This window comes from Mixophyes fleayi, chromosome 1, assembly GCF_038048845.1.
Source record: "Mixophyes fleayi isolate aMixFle1 chromosome 1, aMixFle1.hap1, whole genome shotgun sequence".
Taxonomy (NCBI): domain Eukaryota; kingdom Metazoa; phylum Chordata; class Amphibia; order Anura; family Limnodynastidae; genus Mixophyes; species Mixophyes fleayi.
In genome coordinates this window covers 430,403,017-430,425,117 of record NC_134402.1, presented here as the reverse complement: position 1 = coordinate 430,425,117, position 22,101 = coordinate 430,403,017, and the positions used below count along the sequence as shown (strand labels likewise).

At 40.0% G+C, this 22,101-nt stretch overlaps 1 protein-coding gene across 3 annotated transcripts in view; it reads right to left on the bottom strand.

Annotated features, from left to right (window-relative positions):
- FYB1 (FYN binding protein 1) overlaps positions 1-22,101 on the bottom strand; it is a 158,643-nt gene that overhangs the window by 26,226 nt on the left and 110,316 nt on the right. For all 3 annotated transcript variants that reach the window (XM_075184194.1, XM_075184189.1, XM_075184201.1), the window contains 8 exons: positions 17,755-17,789; positions 14,371-14,390; positions 12,118-12,164; positions 8,684-8,771; positions 6,948-7,104; positions 4,040-4,178; positions 1,134-1,156; positions 528-594 (listed from right to left, as the gene is read on the bottom strand). In XM_075184194.1, the coding sequence (XP_075040295.1) occupies positions 528-594; positions 1,134-1,156; positions 4,040-4,178; positions 6,948-7,104; positions 8,684-8,771; positions 12,118-12,164; positions 14,371-14,390; positions 17,755-17,789 (576 nt within the window). The remainder of the gene's footprint in view (positions 1-527; positions 595-1,133; positions 1,157-4,039; positions 4,179-6,947; positions 7,105-8,683; positions 8,772-12,117; positions 12,165-14,370; positions 14,391-17,754; positions 17,790-22,101) is intronic.

Below are 22,101 nucleotides of genomic sequence, written 5' to 3'. Positions count from 1 at the left end.
AATAGTAGATATGATCAGATGGAGATGTTGGAATTGTTTGATAATGCAGTCGGGAATAGTGGCAAACTTTAACCTGACGTGGTCCATTTGTAGTTTTTTGAAGTTTTGGTATTGTATTGTACGATATTATAATGTGTGAAGCGTTCAACCATCCATTCTTAACACAGTATGTGTGCCGTGATAGAAAAAATTGTATCCGTATATAAGGCCAACGTGAACAACTGTTTTATCCACGGCGAACCTGACAGATTGCGGTTGCTCCGGATGGGATAGGATTTTGATAGTTTTGAAACCTTACACTTAGGAGTCTCAGCCCGTTTTAGACAAACGCAACCAAATTGGTTCACAAAAGCACTGATGTATGTGACGAGCTGAATATTTGCTGCGTTCGTCAACACCATGCTCAACATTTCATAATGTACACAGTCTGGTTTAATAAAATGAATCCAGGCTAATCTCAAACTAAAGGGGTCTTCTCTTTACTGAAGTAAGAAGCTATGTATTGATATTAGTAGAATGATACATACCTGTCAGAAGGATCCTCCTCAATGCCATCGTAAATCTCATCATCAGGACTGGGTGGAGGGGGGAAAACTATGGAAAGCAAAATATTTTAGCTTAAAGATGAAGACAGAGGTCACTAAGAAATGGGGAAAAGTGCAGGGTTTTCATGAAAGGGAGTATCTCACATCAGTGGAAAACGCAGGATTTGTTTATAGGGGAGTTTCCACACCACGCCACCAGTGGGCATGACCAGCATGCATGGGAGCGTAGCTATAATTTTAGACAGTGCTTGGCTGCTCTCCAACTCTTCCTATCCCCATAATATACATGGGCAATGCTGCGTGCACTACTATTAGTGCGCACAGAGGCGTGTGAAGCGTGGGCAGGGTCAAGCCATCTCAATTATACAGTGCCTCAGGCTTGGAGGGGGGTTTCCAGGCACTAGGACCCGCCTCCCCCCCCCTTGGTTTGCCTATGCACATTTATCTGTCTCCAAAGAGGGATAATGGTGAACTTCTACCAAATCCTACCCCCGCACAATCCCATGTGTTCCATTTACAAAATAAGGAATTATTGGAAGAAGTCAGTAATAAAACGATTTAGAAGATTAAAAGATGTTATACACTTACATGAGTTCCCACCAATGCTGTGACTGAAAACAATAAAATAAAGACAGTTATAGCAAAGCTGTAACACATATATAAAGTTAACTAATTATCAAGATTCAATACTATGGGGTAAATGTATCAAACCTTTTACAAAGTGAGAGTGGCTGTGTTGTCCATAGCAGCCAATCAGATTCTAGCTATCAATTTCTATAATGCAGTAGATAAATGATAGCTAGAATCTGATTGGTTGCTATGGGTAACACCTCCACTTAGAGGGTTTGATACATTTACCCTTATGTGTGCATGTGTGTTTGTTAGAACACTATAAATGTGTAAACCAATATCCTTAGCAATCATACATTTGTTTTCATAATATAATTTGTACAAGACTGATCATAGCTAAGAGAAAAGAAGTCACTGCTGAAGAAAAGCCTTATATATTGTGTTGCTACTTTATAATGATGAACATGACACTATGAACGGCACCACAGCCTGTTCCTGCAGCAGCCATAAACTAACACAAGCTCAGATTTTATTTGACAGCAGCTTGTTCACTATGTGTTAGCTTGAAATATACTGCAAACAGCTTTTTAAATGAAACCTCTAAAGGTGTCTGCATATATCAGTGAGGATGTTCAGACAGATTTGTTTAAATTCATATCTTCAAATTGATAAGAGGATTTGCAAACATGTTTTATTCATGTTTCTGCTCCTTTATAATTGAAAACACAATATATAATTATCAGCTTCCCTGCAGGACTAAGGGTTAAGTGTGGTGTCTTTTGACTTCACGTTTAAAGTGCAGCTTCGCTCCACATTGAGATCGTCCTTTTCTATGATTAAACAGGAGAGGATGTCACACAAGAGCGCTTTAATTACTTGATGGGTTTTCAACATGCTTACAGCCAAAGTGCTAAATGGAAGATTAATCTCTGGATTTATCACTCTTTCTGTAAATAAGGTATGTTTATCAACTTGAAGGTGGGTCCCCTTGTTCTGGAAATATTCTTATTTATTATTCTTATCATATCACCACATGCTCCTTTCTTCTCTCTAAGCTCTAAATGTTCAGCCCTTGAAGTCTGTCCTGCTAAGTCTTTGTTAGGCAGCTCATGCACCATTGTTGTAGCTCATTATTTCATTTTATTTTATTCATGGCTTTTGAGAGATACACAGTATTTGTCGGGGAAGTTTTACCAGTTACCTATAAAGTGGCAATATGACCTCCCCCGTTCTATTACAAATACCAATTCCTATACAACCAAGTGTACTACTGACTTTTTCTATTGCTTGATTACACTGCTTGTTTACCTTCATATCATCTGAAACTATAACCCCAAGGTCCCTTTTCGCTATTGTTCACATTATCATTATTATTATCATTATTATTATTATTATTATTATTATTAATTTTTATTTATAGGGCGCCACATGAGGTCCGCAGCGCGGTAGAGAGAAAAAACAACAAGACATCCCTGGTACAATAGTACAATACAGTAAACAAATAACACTACAATTCTCCAGGGGCAAACGCAGGATTTCTAGAGGGGGTTTCCATATATGTGCTTCTGGAGAAAAAATGATATCTATCTATATCTATCTATCTATCTATCTATATATATATCTATAGTATAAATGTCTAGTGGCGTGTGTTAGTCTGTCTGTGTGTGTGGAAAAAATAAAACCAAGCTGCAGCGCCACCTGCTGTGCGGAGTTATACACTGACCTACTAAATTCTTAGTGTGTGTGGAAAAAAAAATTCAGAAAGGGCTGAAATTTGGTATACTAAGATGTTTTTAATTTGTTAATTTAATTTGTTAATTGTTAAAAGTGTTTATAAAGATTTTAAAAAAATATATATATATTTCTTGAAGGAGAAGTGACAGTTGGGAGTGGTTGGTGGTTGCCGGGGGTGACAGTGGGGAGTGGTTGGTGGTTGCCGGGGGTGACAGATGAGAGAAGTGTGATACTCAGGACCGCTGAGAGAGATCCCTGTGTCTGGATAGACATCTGGATAGATGTGGCGATGAAAATGAAGGATGAGGTGATGGAGAAGAATGATGAGGTGGTGACATGTGGACAAAACCACGTTAAAAAAGGGCGCTTACGTCGGGAGGTAACGCTCTTCCCCTGAGGAGGCCTGGGCTATGGCCCAAATGCATGACAAGAACCTTTTTAACACCTTAAGTAGCTTGATTTGACTAGAATGCATGAGTATCATGCACGGGTCAACTTGTATATATATATATATATATATATATATATATATATATATATATGCACACAAAACTCCTCCCATGCTCATCGCCAGCCGATTTGCAAATCGTATTGCTACTATCATACTATCACACAGACTGTATTGTAGCCGGATGAAACCGTGGTACAGGAGGGCAGGGGCAAAAGAGGAGCTTTGTGGGCCATTTAGCAACATTTCAAAACAAATCACTACTTTTTGAAGACTTTCCAATAATCCCTTTATTTCAGCTCAGATCTCTCCTGCCAATCTAAAGGAGGTGTGATAATCCTTGGTGAAGGACCTGGTGGCAAGGGACATAATTAGGGACAGGGTGTTATCATCATCACCATTTATTTATATAGCGCCACTAATTCTGCAGCGCTGTACAGAGAACTCATTCACATCAGTCCCTGCCCCATTGAAGCTTACAGTCTAAATTCCCTAACATACACACACACACAGACTAGGGTCAATTTGTTAGCTGCCAATTAACCTACCAGTATGTTTTTGGAGTGTGGGAGGAAACCAGAGCACCCGGAGGAAACATTGCTTTATATTCTATTTTTAATTCTTACACTTACATTCTTGTTGTCTCCCCAATTCTTACATTATCCAGTCAGGTTATGGAACACTCAATAGAATATAATGTTTTATCTGTGAAAGGATGATGTAAGTAAATGGTGGCTCTTACTTGCTGATAGAGTCTTGTTCTCCAACATCATCATAAAAATCCTGGTCATTTTCGACTTTTATGGGACGGCTCATTGTTGATTGCTTCCTTTTCAGTGAATCATAGTCGATATTTACCATCATTGTTTTAATATAGCCATCTGGAAAAAATAGGTGTTAAGTACATACCTAGTGAATTTGCCCATATATTCAGATACTGGAAATCTGCAACTCTTTAAACCCTTTCAATTTTAATAACTATATTGCTATTGAGCTACCTTACTGCTGTTGTAGCAGCAACAGCCAAATCTTATTTTTTTCTTTTGTAAAGAGGCTTATTTGTCACAACACTTGTGGCTGGATCACTTATAAATAACTTATTTGTGGCTGGATCATGTAGAAATAATTTATTGTAGAAATATATTTCAATGAGAGGTGCAGGCACCAATGTATAATTGCAAATGCACTTATCGTGCTACATTGGGATGTGTTATGTAGGGAAATGACTTGTTTGGGGTTTTGTAACTTTGCTTTGGGAATTCCCAAGTTAGCAATAGAGTGGAGGAAATGTGTATTCTGCAACTATCTGAAGAAAGGAGCCCTGTTAATCTCATGTTAATTAGACCTTTTGATGCGTGAGTGTCCAACACACCTGCAGGGGCAAACGCAGGATTTTTAAGGGGGGGTTTCCTCCCCCCCCCAAAAAAAAAGAGAGAGAGAGAGCGCTGCTGTAGTACAATACAGCACCGGCGCGGACGCTTCTGTGACAGCGCCGCAGTTGCTGTACACTACAGGGCAATGTTTAGTGCCTGTTTGTTTGCGGAGAGGAGGGATTTCTGGAGAACCAGAAACCCCCCCTGCATGCGCCCCTGACCTGAAGGCACAGGAAGATTTAATTAAACTTGCTGTTAGATTTCCTATGTGTCTAAAACAGGATGCAGGAAATCACAGCAAGTTTTAGGATATCACAGATAAGTGTAAATTTTGTTAAGAATGAACTGCATTTAAATCTGTTTGGGGAAACATATATCGTATCCTGATACTAAAAATAGACGTTGTGGAACCATCTTGGATCAGGGGCTGGCTTACCCACTGACAGGAGTTATATCAGAACTGTATAAAAAGTGAGCTGTTTGAGCATGTAATGTATTATTCTTGTACCATCTATACTTATGGAAAGATTGCTAGTACCACAGACCGGTGTGTGAACTGTCCTTGTTAGGACTACTTGAGCTAATAAACCATCTTTTACTTCAAGAACCTGCTTTAACGACTACTGACCCTGCTGTAAATTCCTGTGACCTACAGATTAGACCCAAATCTAATCCGTTCTCTGGTTGTTCTGAGGTTGACCAAGCCTTGCAGTGCCAACGTTTTGCCTGTGTAATAGGCCAGGGGGGAACCATCCACAGCAACCCTGACCTGAAGGCAAGAGGTCAGGTATACCAGTCCAGGTGTATCAGCAAGGGGGTACCCTAGCAGGTAGAGTTACCCAGAAGGAAGCGGCTCTAGGTGCTGGTGTAGGAGCCTAGTGGTGGCAACAGGCTCCTCCTATTGAGACAGGAGTGGCGTATTTGGATAAAGAAAGGGAACGGTGGCAAAGTAAGCCCAGCCGGTCCCCAGCGACAATAGACAGGGTGGCATAGGAGGTCCACCCTGTCACACCATTCCTACAGAAGGAGAAGGATAGGTAACAGCACTGGTAGTCTGCAGGAACAGGCTGCAGACAAGGTTACATTCCCTCTGGGTTTCACCTACAGCACACAAACACACCGGTGCACCACAGGGGTATAATTGATTTGTTGTTTCTATGATTGGTTTGAAGTGCCTGGGTGGAGGATAAAACACTGTATTGTGCATGTGTGCAGTGCAACCAATGCAAGATAGTGGCCTGTGTCTAGACAGAATGACTGTGTCTCGTCAGAGTTAGGTCTCCTGGTATCATCCTATTTGGAAGTGTGCTGTTTATCTGTGATTTGAACAATTAAAGCACCATTTATTCAGCAAGAAGTTGTTTGAGTCTGATATCTGTCGTGTGTCAATATCCCACTTTCCTAACAAATGCAGGTGATGTGCAGGCTAAGTTGTATGTGTACTCATGTTTTGGGAGTTAGAGGGGTAGGTTAGATATGCCTGGAAAACCCCGTTTCCCACCCCAATTATTAATACCACTAAAAGCAAGCAAGTGGGCAGCATCTCCCAGTTTGTATTTCATGATGTCGCTAGATGGCTGTAATTTAGGACAGCTTTGTGCCCTACCTTTCACATAATCCCCTTTTCACACATATTATACAGTTAAAATCTTGTTACGGCAGCAGTAAATTACAAAGCAGTGTTATCACACTAAGGACAGAGTCCAGCTATCATTTCTGTAGCCATCTCTGTTCCTCGGTTGGTGATCGCAACAGTCTCTTTGTTGGCAGCAGCTGCCGCCACAACTTCTGTGACCATGGGGAACAGGTGCACTGACTCTGTGTCCTGCAATGAGCATGATGCCAGACACATATACCGGGCACACAGCTACGAGCTGGTGGATTATCACAAGAGTGTATATGCAGCAGAAAAGCCAAAACCTTTCTCCATAACCAGAACAGGAAAGAGGGTCGGTTAATGTAATTCATAGATCGAGGTCGCCAGCAACTGACTGTTTTTAAGATTTCCACCTTCCACTATCTCTCTTCATTCCAACTGCACCACTCCACCAGTATCTGCATAAAAAGCTTTAAATTGTGGGCTAATAATGCTTATGCCTTGCTCTAGCCACTTGCACTTTCCCCTCCGCCAGCTACAATTTTATTACGCTACTTTATGTATCAGTTTGCTCCCCACACCTCTGAGATTGTAAACTTATTTTAGTATAATAATAGATCCCAGTGAATTGATGGAAGAATATCTGTAGACAGGTGATGGGTCAATGAACACATACTTACAATTTCCTTTCATTCTACCCAGCCACTTTCCTTCGGGATTGTCTGTGAGGCGAATGACTTCTATCTGATCTCCATTTTTAAAGCTGAGTTCATTTTTACCACCTTTATAGTCCACGCATGCCCTGGCCTGATGAAGAACCTCAATCTTATCGGACAACTGCAGAGGAAAACAAGGGAGCACATAAGGAACGGAGATAATTTGCCCCGTGGAAAAATGTAAAACCGAGGTAGTAATGTAAGTTGATAATAGGGTTTAATAACCCCCAAATCAAACATATCAAACATAGGTACATTTATTAAAAAGAAACACCGTGGCCTAAGCTTTCCCCCAACACACACACACACACACACACACACGTTCCAACAAAAAGAGTATGTGTGCGATCATTGCAGAGGGTGGGATTTAAGCGCACATTGAGCATGAGCATACCTAGTACCACAAGATCATGTCTACTGTTACATTTGGCATGATCCTTAACAAATTTCAACTTTTCCATATGTATTTCATTATACTGCTCGACTGACTCTCATGTAGGTTTTATTTAACTCTTGGGGGTGTATATACTAAACTGCGGGTTTAAAAACCAATCTGCTTCTAGCTGTCATTTTGTAGAATGTACTAAAATAAATGATAACTAGAATTTGAATGGTTGCTATAGGCAACATCTCCACTTTTCCAAAACCGCAATTTAATAAATATACCCCTAAGACTTTTTTTACAAACTTCTGTAGCCAAATTATACTGATTTGGTTAATCCGGCACCATGCCCAACTGGATGACACTGTAGGAGGTGGCTCCTGCATTTCTAGATCCAATCACAATCCTGACAATAGAGGGGCAATCACACACAAACAACATTATAGGAAAACTATTATCAAAATAGTTTATAGATGTGTGAAATTAAATATAGATTAACTTTGCAATGTATTTATTTAAAATTACTCAGTTTTGATAATGTGTAGCAAGCTTGGACTGGCCATTAAGTTTACCATAGAATTATTCCGACAGGTTCAGGGGCTATAAGCCACTTTAGCATGTTTAATAAAAGCAGTAGACAAATATAACTTTGCGCTCTGATATCACAAAGTATTAACCGTGTAAGTCCATGCTATAGATAATTTTATACTTATTGTCAAAATGTGTGCTATAATATTATTTACAACCCTACATTAAGCTTTTTCAGTATAGACACATTTATGGGCCCTGCTTACCCCAGTAAACCATTGATTTTCAGTGATTTGTTCCTTATATTTGTGGGGGGGGGGGGGGTGTTTACTCTCACACTAACCCTCTACATTGACAGTTGTAACAATTTGTTGTATCATGATGCCTGGATTATACAAAGAAACTTACCAAACTACTAATTATAATACTAAAAAACTTTAAAGTATAAAGACACTTAAAGCTAATTTTATTTCAGAAGAAAATAAATTGCAAGTGCAGTTATACTAAATGTGGCAACACTTGTTTATAAAATCTATTTTGATTATCATCAATCAAGAGCAGTATTTTAGTGAATTGCTACTCTACAGTCACAAGATACAGACATTACTGACTTGTTGCACTTGTACTAAGTTAGGTGGCTTTTATCAATGAAGTTTTGTATAATATAAATGTAATGTACCCATCTAACCCTACAACTTGTCTAATTTGATCAGTAAGAAAAATGAGGTATTCATAAGTTATAGGTCAATCTATATAGCCGGCTTTGTAAAAGTTTTGGTGACGTAATTACTTTGAATCGTTTTCTTATCTCCTGCTCCTTCTTTTCTTTTTCCTTTTGCTCTTTCTTCCTCTTTTTATCATTCTTTTCTTGTTCTTCCCTATACGGAGCACAATAAAAAGAAAGGAAAATAAAGTTATCAAGGGTAAAGAATGATTCCAATTATTTCATCTGCCACCTAAGTTCTAGCATAGGGTTTAAGATAATGGAGCTGATTCAGAGTGGAACGTAAGCCTAACTTGCAACTGAAAAAGACGCATGCAAGTGTATGCGTATGCACGCTGTATTTAGAGTTGGAGATTCGTTCTAGGTCTGAAGGAGTAGCAGATGTATCCACTTGAGAGCAGACACTTATGTCAAACTATGAACTTGTACAGAAACTTTTTATTATATATGTTATTAGACAATTGCTATGTGTCACACACCAGATTCTCAGGTTCTGTCACTGTCGCTGCCTTTCTGAGTTGTCCCTGCTGTCCTCAGGCTCTGTTGGTTTCAGACCTCTCTGTAAGATGCTGTCCAATCTGTCTCCACTCCAGAGATTCCGTCCAAAACCAGTTCATGGGAGCTGCCATCTTGGATATAGTCACCTGATCCATCTCGGCATCTCAGAGTGCTGCTTCTGCCCAGCTGACTGCAGTCTCCAATCCGACATCAGCAACAACTATAAACGGACTTCCTGGAGCCCTTACCTGTTGCCATTGCAATGTTGTATTTCAGAAGCCAACCTGGTTCCCAGCAGTTGCAGTCTTGCTATCTATCTTGCTACAGCCTTGCTATTAATCCAGGTCTGACAGTGCAGTCTGCATTCTGGCTCCAGTCTTATTCCAGCATTCCATTGCCATTCCGATTACAGCAATCCTCTTCCAGCTTTCCGGTTTCAGTCCGTTTACAGCAATCCTCTTCCAGCATTTCGGTTCCAGGCCGATTGCAGCAATCTTCTTTCAGCATTCCGGTTACAACAATCCTCTTCCAGCATTCTGGTTACAGCATTCAGGTTAAAGTCCGGTCCAGCAATCCAGTTCCTGTTTGCTCTCCTCTGCCAGTGAATTTACCATCTGCACCAGTCCATTCACTACATGCAGAGGAACATTATCAGGCCACCCAGCTTTGTCCAAGTAGTCACCAGTCCAGTTCCAGAGACACAACCCAGTCTGGGTACAGACAGATCCTCAGGTGTGACACTACGAAGCATCATTTAAACTTGAATAACCTATTGACTACAGCAGGAACAACCTTCCGCCATGCGTACATAACAATAGTTTTTGTTTTTTTTTGCATCGACGCATTCTGAAATCCTAATCTATGACTGAGCGACTAATAAGTGTCTGGCGAATCGTTTGCAAAACTCCAATTAAAAGCATTTCACTGGTTTGGTTGTTAATCATCATCATTATCATCATTTATTTATGTAGCGCCAACATATTCCGTAGCGCTTTACAATTGGGGACAAACATAGTAAACTAATAAACAAACATTTTGCATTTCGGCCCAGCCAGGCTGTAAAGGTAAAAGTGACTCATAATCTAAATGATCCTGTCACACAACAATGTTGGTCAGGGGGTAGTTGTCTTGTGTGAAAATTGTGTAATGGGTGGTAATAGGGTAATGTAGTGAGGTTAAGAGGGTGGTTGAGGAATATTATAAGCGTGTCTGAAGAGGTGGGTTTTCAGAGAACGCTTGAAAGTTTGTAGACCAGAGGACAGTCTTATTGTGCGAGGGAGAGAATTCCATAGAGTGAGTGCAGCCCGAAAAAAGTCCTGTAACTTGGAATGGGAGGATGTAATGAAGGTGGATGAGAGACGCAAATCTTGTGCAGAACGGAGTTGCCGAGTTGGGAGATATTTTGAGACAAGAGAGGAGATGTATGTTGGTGCAGCTTTGTTGAAGGCCTTGTAGGTTAGTAAAAGTATTTTATATTGAATTCTGTAGCAAACAGGCAACCAGTGTAGAGACATACAGAGTGATTTGCCAGAGGAATAACGATTTGCAAGGAAAATCAATTTTGCCGCTGTGTGCAAAATAGATTGTAGGGGTTTGAGTCTGTTTTGGGGAAGACCAGTAAGGAGGGAATTGCAATAGTCAATGCGGGAGATGATAAGTGCATGCATTAAGGTTTTAGCAGTGTCTTGCATGAGATATGTGCGAATTCTGGAAATGTTCTTTAGATGTATGTAACATGATTTAGATATAGAGTCAATGTGGGGAACAAAGGATAGGCGTGAATCAAGGATTACACCTAGGCAGCGAGCTTGTGGGGTCGGATTTATGGTCATGTTATCAACAGAGATAGAAATGTCAGGTATGCTCTTGTTGGTGGGTGGGAAAATTATTAACTCTGTTTTAGAAAGATTAAGTTTGAGTTGGCGAGAGGACATCCAAGATGAAATGGCAGAAAGACAGTCAGTTACACGGGACAACACAGATGTCGAGAGATCAGGAGAGGATAGATAAATTTGGGTATCATCAGCATAGAGATGATACTGGAATCCAAAGGAACTTATTAGATTTCCAAGAGAAGCAGTATAGATAGAGAATAGCAGAGGACCTAGTACTGAGCCTTGTGGTACTCCAACTGATAAAGGAAGCGGAGCAGAGGTGGCCCCAGAGAAATTAACAGTGAAAGAGCGATTAGAGAGGTAGGATGAGAACCAGGATAGAACAGTGTCTAGAAGCCCTAGGGATTACAGTGTTTGTATGAGAAGAGAGTGGTCAACGGTGTCAAATGCAGCAGAGAGATCCAGGAGAATTAGGAAAGAGTAATGGAGAGATTTAAAATGTATTGAAAAGGCGTTTGGGGTTAGAAGCCTGAGCATACATAAGAGAATGGAAGTATGTTTGTTATGCAGTGTCCAGAGTATTTCGATAGGAGCGGTAGACAGAAGTATATCATCCGCTATCCGCTACTTACACCTGCCCCTGACTACAACCAAATAAGACCGGTTTTCAGCTGTATCTGCGACTATGTCCCAGTCTGCCAGTGCAATTTCTCTGATACACCTTTACTGTACGTTGCCCAAGTTAGAATACCCCTTCCCTTCCCATCACAGCTCTGCAGATCCCAATGTGTGCAGGCTTTACCCTAAGTCATCCTGAAAGGCGTTTATATGTTTTCTTTAGTACTTTTCTATTCCCCTTCAGATAGTCTTTGGGGGCACTTTTGTTGCAATATTCAGCCATATTGTAATATCCAGCTGTCACCCCTGAGAGAGCAGCAGAGTAGAACAATCTGAAGAAGGTAGTAAGTAGGGCATTTGGGCAATAGAATGGTCAGAGAAGCTGGGACCCAGGACCGTATCACTTTGTGATGTCACTAAATCTTAATGAATTGAAAGGCTGAATACTAGTGTAGCCCTAAGCTGGATGCCTTTGTGCACACTTTAATCCTGTATTTATATTGAAATCGCCACATACAAATAACAATAAAACCATATATACGTTCAAACCTTTGCTCATCAATCCCTTCATAGCATTCCCCGTCACTTTCTTCTCTCTGTGGAAAAAAAACCAAGGATTGTTCAGAATAAACTATTGTGTCACAGTGTGGGTTAAGTGGATGCTTTGTACCATATTCTATGTAAGTGTCTATCACATCAATCTGTGTCTGTATTGGAATGACCCTAGTTGTATGTTCCTGCCAGTCTTTGTCATGCCTCTTAGTGTTTTCTCTTTGTTTGTCTGTGTTCCTGTCAGTCTTTGTCTACCATGTGTCACTGTCTGTACCATCTGACTTCTTGTCTGTATGTTTCTGGCTATGGGTATGCTGCTGTCATACCCACGATGGTTTTTGGAGTAAACAAAAACATGCTAACATTTTCACCTGTAGCTCTGTTATTTTAAAGAGAATACAGGGAGGGGATCTTTTATCTATCAATTGTTTGACCCACTGTCTTCCGAAAACCAGAATAAGAAATTGCTTCTGTTCTGTGTTGATTTAATAGACACCTATCTTGCAACATTCCCAGAATCAGATTAATTTATACACACTGTGTGTGCGCGTGCGCATATGTGTGTTGCACAGATATAGAATGGGGTTACAGATTAATCCTGCCTGTGATACTGCTGGCTGCTACTCCTCTGTGATGGGCTTTCAGGCGCTCACCATGAGAGGGGGGGGTTCCGGTTGCCCAGAACACCCCACCCCCCCCGACCAAGGAATGTAACTAAAGGAAATACATTCAGCCAATGGGGAAGGGGTGTGTTTCATTTAAATCCTCAGGACAGCAGGTACAGTACAGGGGTGTATCAGGGAACAATAAAAACACTAAATGAGTGAGATGATGTCAACTCCAGTCACTATGAGGAGCAACACCAAGCACTTTCATGAGGAAGAGGATGTCAGGGGCCATATGGGGGAAAGATAGAGGTCAATTCAATTCATTGTAGCTAGGTATAGATTGGGCTGGTGTTACCATTAGCAGCTGCCTAGAGTGCCATGGTTTAGGGATGCCTTAAACTCTGAATGTCAGTGATGTGTTTGGAGTAAGGTGCTGGGCTCTGACGGGAGCAGAACATACCAGTGGTCCCCCTCCAACCTGCTAAGGTAAAAAGCAAGGGGGAAATGGGGAGTGGGGGAGGGGGCATGCATACGGCTCACAAGAAGATGGAAGTGGGTGTGGCAAGGGCGCACGCAGGGGAGGTTTCTGGGTCTCCAGAAAACCCTCCCCTCCGCTAATCCTCCCCTCCGCGGATGCTTCTTTGACAGCGCCGCGGCTGCTGTATAGTACAGTGCTGCTGAAACTGAGCTGCTTCTCTCTCGCTGTTTTTTTTTTTTTGGGGTGTTTATTTTTTATGAAAAATCCTGCGTGTGTCCCTGTGTGGGGGTGTATAATAGATCTCATGCCTGTATATATTTACTGCAGTTGACAGCTTTTAATGCAGGTAGACACAAATCACTATGAACTTTCAATATATGAAAACCAAAGCACTAGAAAACTGTGGTGTTGCCCGTAGCAACCATTCAGATGTTTGCTTTCTAAGTTGAACTACAAAAATGTCAGCTAGAATCTGATTGGTTGCTTTGGGCAACACAAACAACTTACCTGTGCACTAGTTACATAAATGTCCCCAACAGATGCTTGCAGAATGTCTCACTAGCTACCAACTACTACTGACTCTAGAAATAGAGGACAATGACAGCCGGCGATTCCAGCAATATGGCCAAGGCCCTGGCCCTTTGATCTGTTGCTCAATTTGTTTTCAATGTTACGAAAATAACCCTTATATGTAATCCTGTAGGTCCCAAACATAAAAAAAAAATTACTTGTGTAGATGAAGAAATGAAAACAACATTCTTCAGGAAAGTGAAACTTTGTGAAACCATGACAAAGGGTCTGGACTTGAAGGAGTTAAACATATGCCCATGTTGTAGATTATTGCATAAATTATGGTATGAAATATTTGTGCTATGTAAAATACATAACTCACAAAATTCCTTATTGGAAAATCGGTACATTTTAGGTCATGCCCAGAAATCATGAGAACACATGGACGTGCAAGAATATGACCTTTTTTTAGCCACAGAAATCAGTAATATCCTATGACAATTAGGGCTGTTGGAGCGCATAGGAATATATTTTTTTTAAATTATATAAGAGGCAAAATTTTCTGGTGAGAATGTATAACCACAGTTCAATATCTACCGCATAATACATACCTATACATGTAGTCATTTTTCATCAAGTACAAAAATTACTTACTATATCGTTATGTATGGGTCCTGAAAAACATAAATTTAAAACAAAGGTAGTATGATTTATTTGACATAAAGATAATGTTCATTTTACATAAGACATTTTACTAAACATCATTTCTCTTCTGTTCTGTACATTTGAAAAAAGAAAAGTGGAATGAAATTAAAGTTTTATCTCAATAATGTCACTGAAATCTTCAAGGCTAGTCCTGACCAGTAAGGACACCTGGATGTGTAGTCAGGTAATGAGAGTGCACAGTGTAATGTATGGACTTTCATGGTGTGTGTCTGCGTCCTTGGGTCCTATTTATCAAAATGCAGTGAGAATAAGAGTGATTTTATTATCGTTGCAATTTATCAAGGAAATAGCCCCCAATCAATAGATTTTGATCAATAGTGGTGTCAAATAATTGTGCTCTGTGGTTGGCATATTTTAAGGGGAAAGTGGGTGGCACAAAAATGATTGGGAAATTCTAAGAGGAACAAAGATATTAAGAGGAAATACGTTTTGCAATTAGGCTGCTTGTTTTGATAATATTTCTGGTGTTTGTATTTCGAACTGCGGTTGCAGAGCAATCATCTAAATGACAAATGCATTTACAAGAACAGTAATCCCTAAAGAAATACAAGAATTATTTCAATGGAGTATGTATGTCCCACTGCAGGATTAATGCCTCACTGAGTGACCATCAGCTCAATTTGAGACTGACCTGCCTGGTGAAGTGATGGTAAGGTAGAAGAAGATGGTCATATGGTATAGGATGGTGGTCTAATGACATGTGCGGATTGTGTTTCCATCACCAGTCCCCCTCTTGTACTGATCCCATTGTCCACCATAAAAGTATGTGGAATTAAATGTAGTACTCGTGAGGGATGAGGCTTGACAAGACACACATGGGGGACCAGGGGCCATTTAAACCGGCAGAGGGTATGGTTATTGCTTTGCATCCTGGAGTGGAGAGAAGAGGAAGAAGTGTAAACTGGAGAGTACATGGGTGATTAACTAATTGTCATACATGTGCATCTGTGCATTCCTGCACTGTGTTCATCAGTGTGTTTACAAAACATGTATGTACCTGTGTTTTACTGCATGGTCTGGGCGTATTACTGCACTGTAAGGGTGTTTAGTGGTCTCTGTTTCTTTTAAGAATTTTAATTAAGTGAAGCACCCATCCTTTTAAATTGTTACGAAACACATTAAGGATGAACTGTGTGCATCAGTGTATTGCTGAAATATGTGTGTATCTCTGTATCACTGCAGTGTATTTATTTAATAATTGTGTGTATCTCTGTATCAATTATTATTTATTATCATTTGTTAGGTGCCACAAGATTTCCGCTACAAACAGTAGACTATACAGGGTGAAACGGTACAGAAACAATAAACAAAAAATACCAATCCTTCAGGAACCCCAGGCAGGGTAATGCAGTAAAGACGGAGCAAAAGAACATGTATGGAGACAGGAGGGAAGAGGGCCCTGCTCATACGAGCTTACATCCTAAGGGAGGGAAAACAAATCAGGCACAAAGGGAGCCAGTTGAAGCATGAGGGAGAGTAAAGGGGGGCCGGGAGGAGAGAGGGGAGTACGAGCTAAAGAGATGATGAGGTTAGGTGGAAGGTTGGTAGGCTTTGAGGAACAGGTGAGTTTTAAGTGCCCGTTTCAAGGAGCACAGATTAGGAGAGAGACGGTTGGAGTGAGGGAGGTTGTTCCAGTGAAGGGGGGCCACATGGGAGAAGTCTTAGATACTGGAGTGGGAAGAGGTGATCCAAGTGGAGGAGAGTCGATGGTCATTGGCCGAGAGCAGGGAGCGGACAGGAGTGTGAATGGAGAGGAGGTTAGAGATATAGGGAGCAGTAGACTGGGAGAGAGCCTTGTTGGTGGTGGTAAGGAGTTTAAAAAGGATTCTGTAGGGGAAGGGGAGCCAGTGTAAGAGGAAGCAGAGAGGGGAGGCAGAGGAGGAGCAGCGTGAAAGGAAGGTGAGCCTTGCAGCTGCATTGAGTATAGAGTTTAGGGGGGCGACATGGGAGTGAGGGACACAAGTAAGGAGGAGGTTGCAATAATCGAGGCGGGAGATGATGAGTACATGGGTAATAGTTTTGGTGGCATCCTGAGAAAGGAATTGCCAGATGCGGGCGATGTTGCGTAGTTGGAAGCGACAGGCTTGGGCAAGGGATTGAATGTGTGGGGCAAAATAGAGAGAGGATTCGAGGGTGACACCCAGGCAGTGGAGTTGGGTGACAGAGGAGATGGTGGTGCTGTTAACAATGATAGAGAGGTCATGGTGGGAGGAGAATCTGGGGGGAGAAAAGACAATGAGTTCAGTTTTAGAGACGTGAAGCTGCAGTGCGGAAGACCTTTCCATTCGGAAGAACTTGCTGTCAGCATCCTGGTGCCTTCAGAGATGTGCAGCGTCGGGTTTCAGGTAAGTGTGTTTATTTTGCAATCGGATTTTCAGCAATTCGAATTTTTTTTGGAGGGCTTGTCGCTGTCCGATTTGTAGACATCGTTCAAGCGTACCCAACCCCGATTTAACAAGTTCCAAAAAGCCCTTTACACAGGGTTGGGTACGCTATGTATCTGCTGTTGAACAATAGTTAGATCTGTGGTTGATACCCAAAAACGGAATTTAAATAAAAAAAAATATTAATAAATAGGCCTCTCTATATCACTGCAGTATATTTATGAAATACTGTATGTGTGTATCTTTGTATTACTGCAGTGTATTTATGAAATATATAGTGATTTTTGTTAGTGTGAAAGAAGTTTTTTTTTAATGCTAATTGTATAATCTATAATTGTGTGACCATATGGTGGAATTGAAGTGAGAGATAACATACACAGTAGAGGGCCATGAAAGCGTGAATAAAATGAATGAAAGGAAGTGGATGGGAAAGAAAGTATCACTTGCACACACACTAGGTGAAGGCTGAAATTTTAATATTTAGTGTGCTGACCCAGGGGTAGATTTGTCAGACCATCTATAAAGGAAAAGGGGAGGTGTTGCCCATAGCAACCAATCAGATTCTAGCTATCATTTATCTAATACATTCTAGAAAATAGCTAGAATCTGATTGGTTGCTTCCACTTCTCCTTTTAAGAAGGTTTAATGAATCTACCACCCAATAGGAAAGTGAATGCAGTCTATCAATTCACAAGGAAGTCGCATTATCACTGAAGCACTGTGAGGTGAAAGGATGTATTCCAGGATTGGCTCAGCCCACAGAATGGCTGCCTCTACTGAAGTTAGGTTATCTGTACAGTTATACCCCTCCTACTTATCCAGATTATAACTTATAATTATTACTCAAAAACATTAAATATATGTAATGAACCAGAAAAATATTACATACAGTCCAAGATGCATACAGGAAATCTTATGCTGTACATACCAATGTCATCATATGTCTCCTCTTCAATTAGATTTCTGTGGATTAATGAAGCATATTTAGCATTTCAGTTTTTTCAATAAACATATTTATTTATTACTGACATAAATCAATATAGCACCCAACACAAATTAGTATTAGTATAATGCATTATCTAATAGTAAAATAGTATATATAATAGTAATTAATGGATACATTATTTTTCCTATTATAGACTTTATATACACCTATATTTACTTTATTATAGACCTATTTGTAATTCAGCAGGTCGTACTTTTGCTTATAGACAAATATACTACATGGTTGGAAGACAATGGGATTGAGTTAGACGCACTTAATTCCAAAACGCAGACGTAAAATATGTTCCAAAAAAAAAGTCATATATATATTCTTGCACATATTTTAAGTTATAGTATGTTAAATTCATCTGAATTATGAAAGCGTTTATTGCGCGCTACATGTATTATGATGCTGAGACATCAGTCATCATCATCAACTTGATATAGATATGATGATGCAGAACTAAAATTAAAATAATAATAATAACATTTTAAAAAAACCTCCTCTGCCTCCCCTCCCAAAAAAGTGATCTAAGCACCAGCACTTATAGCAAGGGTGAACTCGCGCTTTTCGTTCCCCCGCAATAGCGTCAACCAGCCCAGTCTATGAACGCTGATGCTTAGATCACTTTTGGAGGGAAAGCTGTTTTAAAAATAAAAATGTTTGTGATACAAAATAAGTCCGTGTTGATGATGATGATGATGATGATCGCTGCCCCAGGGGTGAAGCATCTGGCAAACACATATATCGCCTAACAGGTGTACCTGCAGCCGCGTACACCTCTTTTTTTGTTTCAGTTACATAAATATGTCTTTTCTGTACGTGGCCTACGCTTGCCCCCCCTTCCCTCCCCCATTCCACCACTAAGCGTAAGCAGTGATGTGTCTGAATCTACATGTTGACATATGCGCACCATTGTTTGCGAGCATGCTTAATGCAGAAAAGTGTATTGCACGTAAAAATACAGATGTAGGTCCAACACAGCGTCCGGACCATTATATTCAGATATGTAGGGCCTGAGTCATTAAGGAGAGCAAAGCAAAAAAAAAAAAAAAAGGTAACTTTGCACCTTGGCAAAACCATGTTGCATCATTGGAGGGGGAGGTAAATTTAAAATGTGGGGACAGATTTATAGTTGGGGCAGGGCATGTCCTAGATCAACTTTAAATTTCAGTGTAAAAATAAAGCTATCAAGTATTTGTGTGTGCTAAATTAAAAAACAATCAGTATTTATCTTATGTGCAAAATAATAAACTACTTTGCACCCCTTACATTGTAAAATGGTTTGTCCAGGAGCAAATTAACTCCTTTTTTTGCCTTGCTCTCCTTACTGATTTAGGCCTGTAGACAGTAAATACATGAACAAAAGTTTTTGTATCCAAGTAATCCTCAAGCAATGACTGTAAGTCTCAGTGAATACCTTAAATATATAATGCACATGACAACCTGGGCAAAAGATGACAGAGGGCAGACACACTCTCCCACTTCTCATCTATTGAGACATCAGGAACTGCTATTTACTGGCAAGTAAAGCACAGCGCAAAATTATAGTGCCTTTGTGATGCAGTTGTGCTAGCGTTTGGGCTTTAGAGTTATGTGCCAAGATTGCAAATTTACAGTTGCAGAAGAGGGTGTTTTACAGTAATAGAGCTCTGAGACCACTAAGTAGGGGCATTTAAAATACTGTAGATTTCATTTAAGAAAGCTGTTAGTCAGGAACCAAAGATATGTTCAAGATAATAGCAACCAAAGTGTGAAAAAGACCAAAAAAAAAGTGTCAATTTTAACACCATTGTATCAAAGAGATAGGAGATTGCGTTACAAAAATACACATCATGGTTTTAGAGTTCCTCTCTTATAAAATGTGAATTTGCAATGTTTAAAACTGCACATTGATTGTATGTCATATATACAAGAGTAGTGTGATGGTTAAAACAATTGGTAATAATGTGAAACATGGAAGCAAACATTAGATGGGGGTGTATTGTGTATTGTTCTATATAGACATTTCATAATACAAAATATGTAATTAGCAGCAAGCAAATACATATCTGAATATCATTATTATTAATTTTATTATAATAATTATCAGTTTCCAGATACACACAAGACTCAATGTTGTTTAACTGGATACACATTTTTTGCCTGAAAAAGGACACTTATTTTATCTTTATCTTACTTTCCATGCGCCTTGATAATTCAAGGTAGAGATAAGCAAACGTGTGGCAGAGTTCATTGTGGAGCAAGTCGTTTCGCAGAATTGTACAATTTAATCTTTGTGCTTTGTCTTTTCCCACCATCACACAGAACGTAATTCTATGTTTATTTGTAAATTCTGCCTTCCTTGGAATTTCTCGTTTACAAATAGATCTGGGACGGCAATCATGTTATTGTGCTTTGTGGTGCAGTTGGGGTAATCTAAGATGGAAGGCTAAGCGGAAAGAAAATGATCAGGGTAATTCCGCATGGAATACTTAAGGCCAAATTCCACCAATGAAATGTACATGATTCTATGCCCAAGTGCGGAATGAGCCAAATATTCCACAGACAAATTTTGAAAATCTCTAATTAGAGGCATAGGTATTAAGGTCTTAGACGGTATACATTATTTGACTTACTTCTAAACTACTTCTAACAGGCTATTTGTAAAAATAAGTTATTCCACAAGAAATAATGTTTCAGAAAAGTAATAGCTCCATTGAATTTTGGGAGTGATTTTCAGTGAAATTAAAGTTTCACACCTTTACTTGTAGGTATCATAAATGTTTTTTTTAAAAAAATTTTTTTTATTGAAAGACAATACAAAACATGTATAATAGATCAGTGACATTGTACAGAAGAAGGCGGGTGCTGTTTTATCAAATGGAGAAGAGCCCTATTGCCAGCAAAAGGATTAGGGCTTTTTATCACTTCTCCGTATACATCAAAGGGTTAACACTAGGGCTATCGGTGACAGTAACTCTCACCAGCGGTAAGATTTGCTAAATCTGAGTTTTCAGTTCCAATGAACATGTACAAGCCGCTAGTCAGCTCATATATTTGACTATAGGCAAAGATTGCCCCAAAGTGGTAATTTAACCCTTACTGGTCTGGGCCAGTATCACTGGGGCAACTGGGAGCCCTAACTGAAATGGCTTGAAATAGATAAATCAGCTGGGGAAACTGTTAATGTTAATTATTGCCATTTTACCAATCCTGAAGATAAAACGTTAATATTCAGACTGGCTCTAATTTTTGCAGCTAGAGGCTCTATGACAAGGACAAAAAATAGGAGGGGTGAGAGGGCATCCCTACCGGGTACTGTTCAAAATTTTAAATTTAGATGTGTAACTGTTGATAGAAACCACTGCAGATGGATTATGGTGGAGGTCTAGAGCACCATTTAGAAAAAGACCATCAAATTACACAAGGATAAGAGTCTGCATTAAGTTGCATCAAGCTCCAGCTCCTATGTCAATTGTCTTTTCGGCAGTGAAGATTTTTGAGGAGTAGGCATGATGGATTAGGCTTATCGTCATCATCATCATCATTTATTTATTTATATAGCGCCAGCAAATTCTGTAAAGCTTTACAATTGCGGCCAAACATAGTAATAAACAATACTGGGTAATACAGACAGACAGACAGACAGACAGACAGAGAGGTAGGAGGGCTCTGCTCGCAAGCATACAATCTATGGGTCAATGGGAGTCAGACACATGAGGTTAAGCCTACATACTGCATTTCGGTCCACCCAGATTACAAAGGTAAAAAGTGATTAGTATGCTATATGATCCAGTTACACAGCAATGTTGGTCAGGGGGTCAGAGTGTTGTTGTCTTGCATGAATTGTGTAAAGGGTGGTAATAGGGTAACCTAGAGAGGTTAAGCGGTTGGTTGAGGAATATTATAAGCTTGACTGAAGAGGTGGGTTTACAGAGAACATTTGAAGGTTTGTAGTCAAGAAGAAAGTTTTATTGTATGAGGGAGGGAATTCCATAGAGAGAGTGTAGCTCAAAAAAAGTCCTGTAAACGGGAATGGGAGGATGTAATGTGAGTGGATGAGAAACGCAGAACTTGTGCAGAACGGAGTTGCCGAGTTGGGAGATACTTTTTGACAAGAGAGGAGATGTATGTTGGTGCAGTTCTGTTGATGGCCTTGTAGGTTAGTAGAGGTATTTTATATTGGATTTGGTAAAAAACAGGCAACCAATGTAGAGACTAACAGAGTGAGAGATCACACCTAGGCAGCAAGGTTGTGGGTGGGATTTATGGTTTTATTGTCCATAGAAATAGAAATGTCAGACAGGA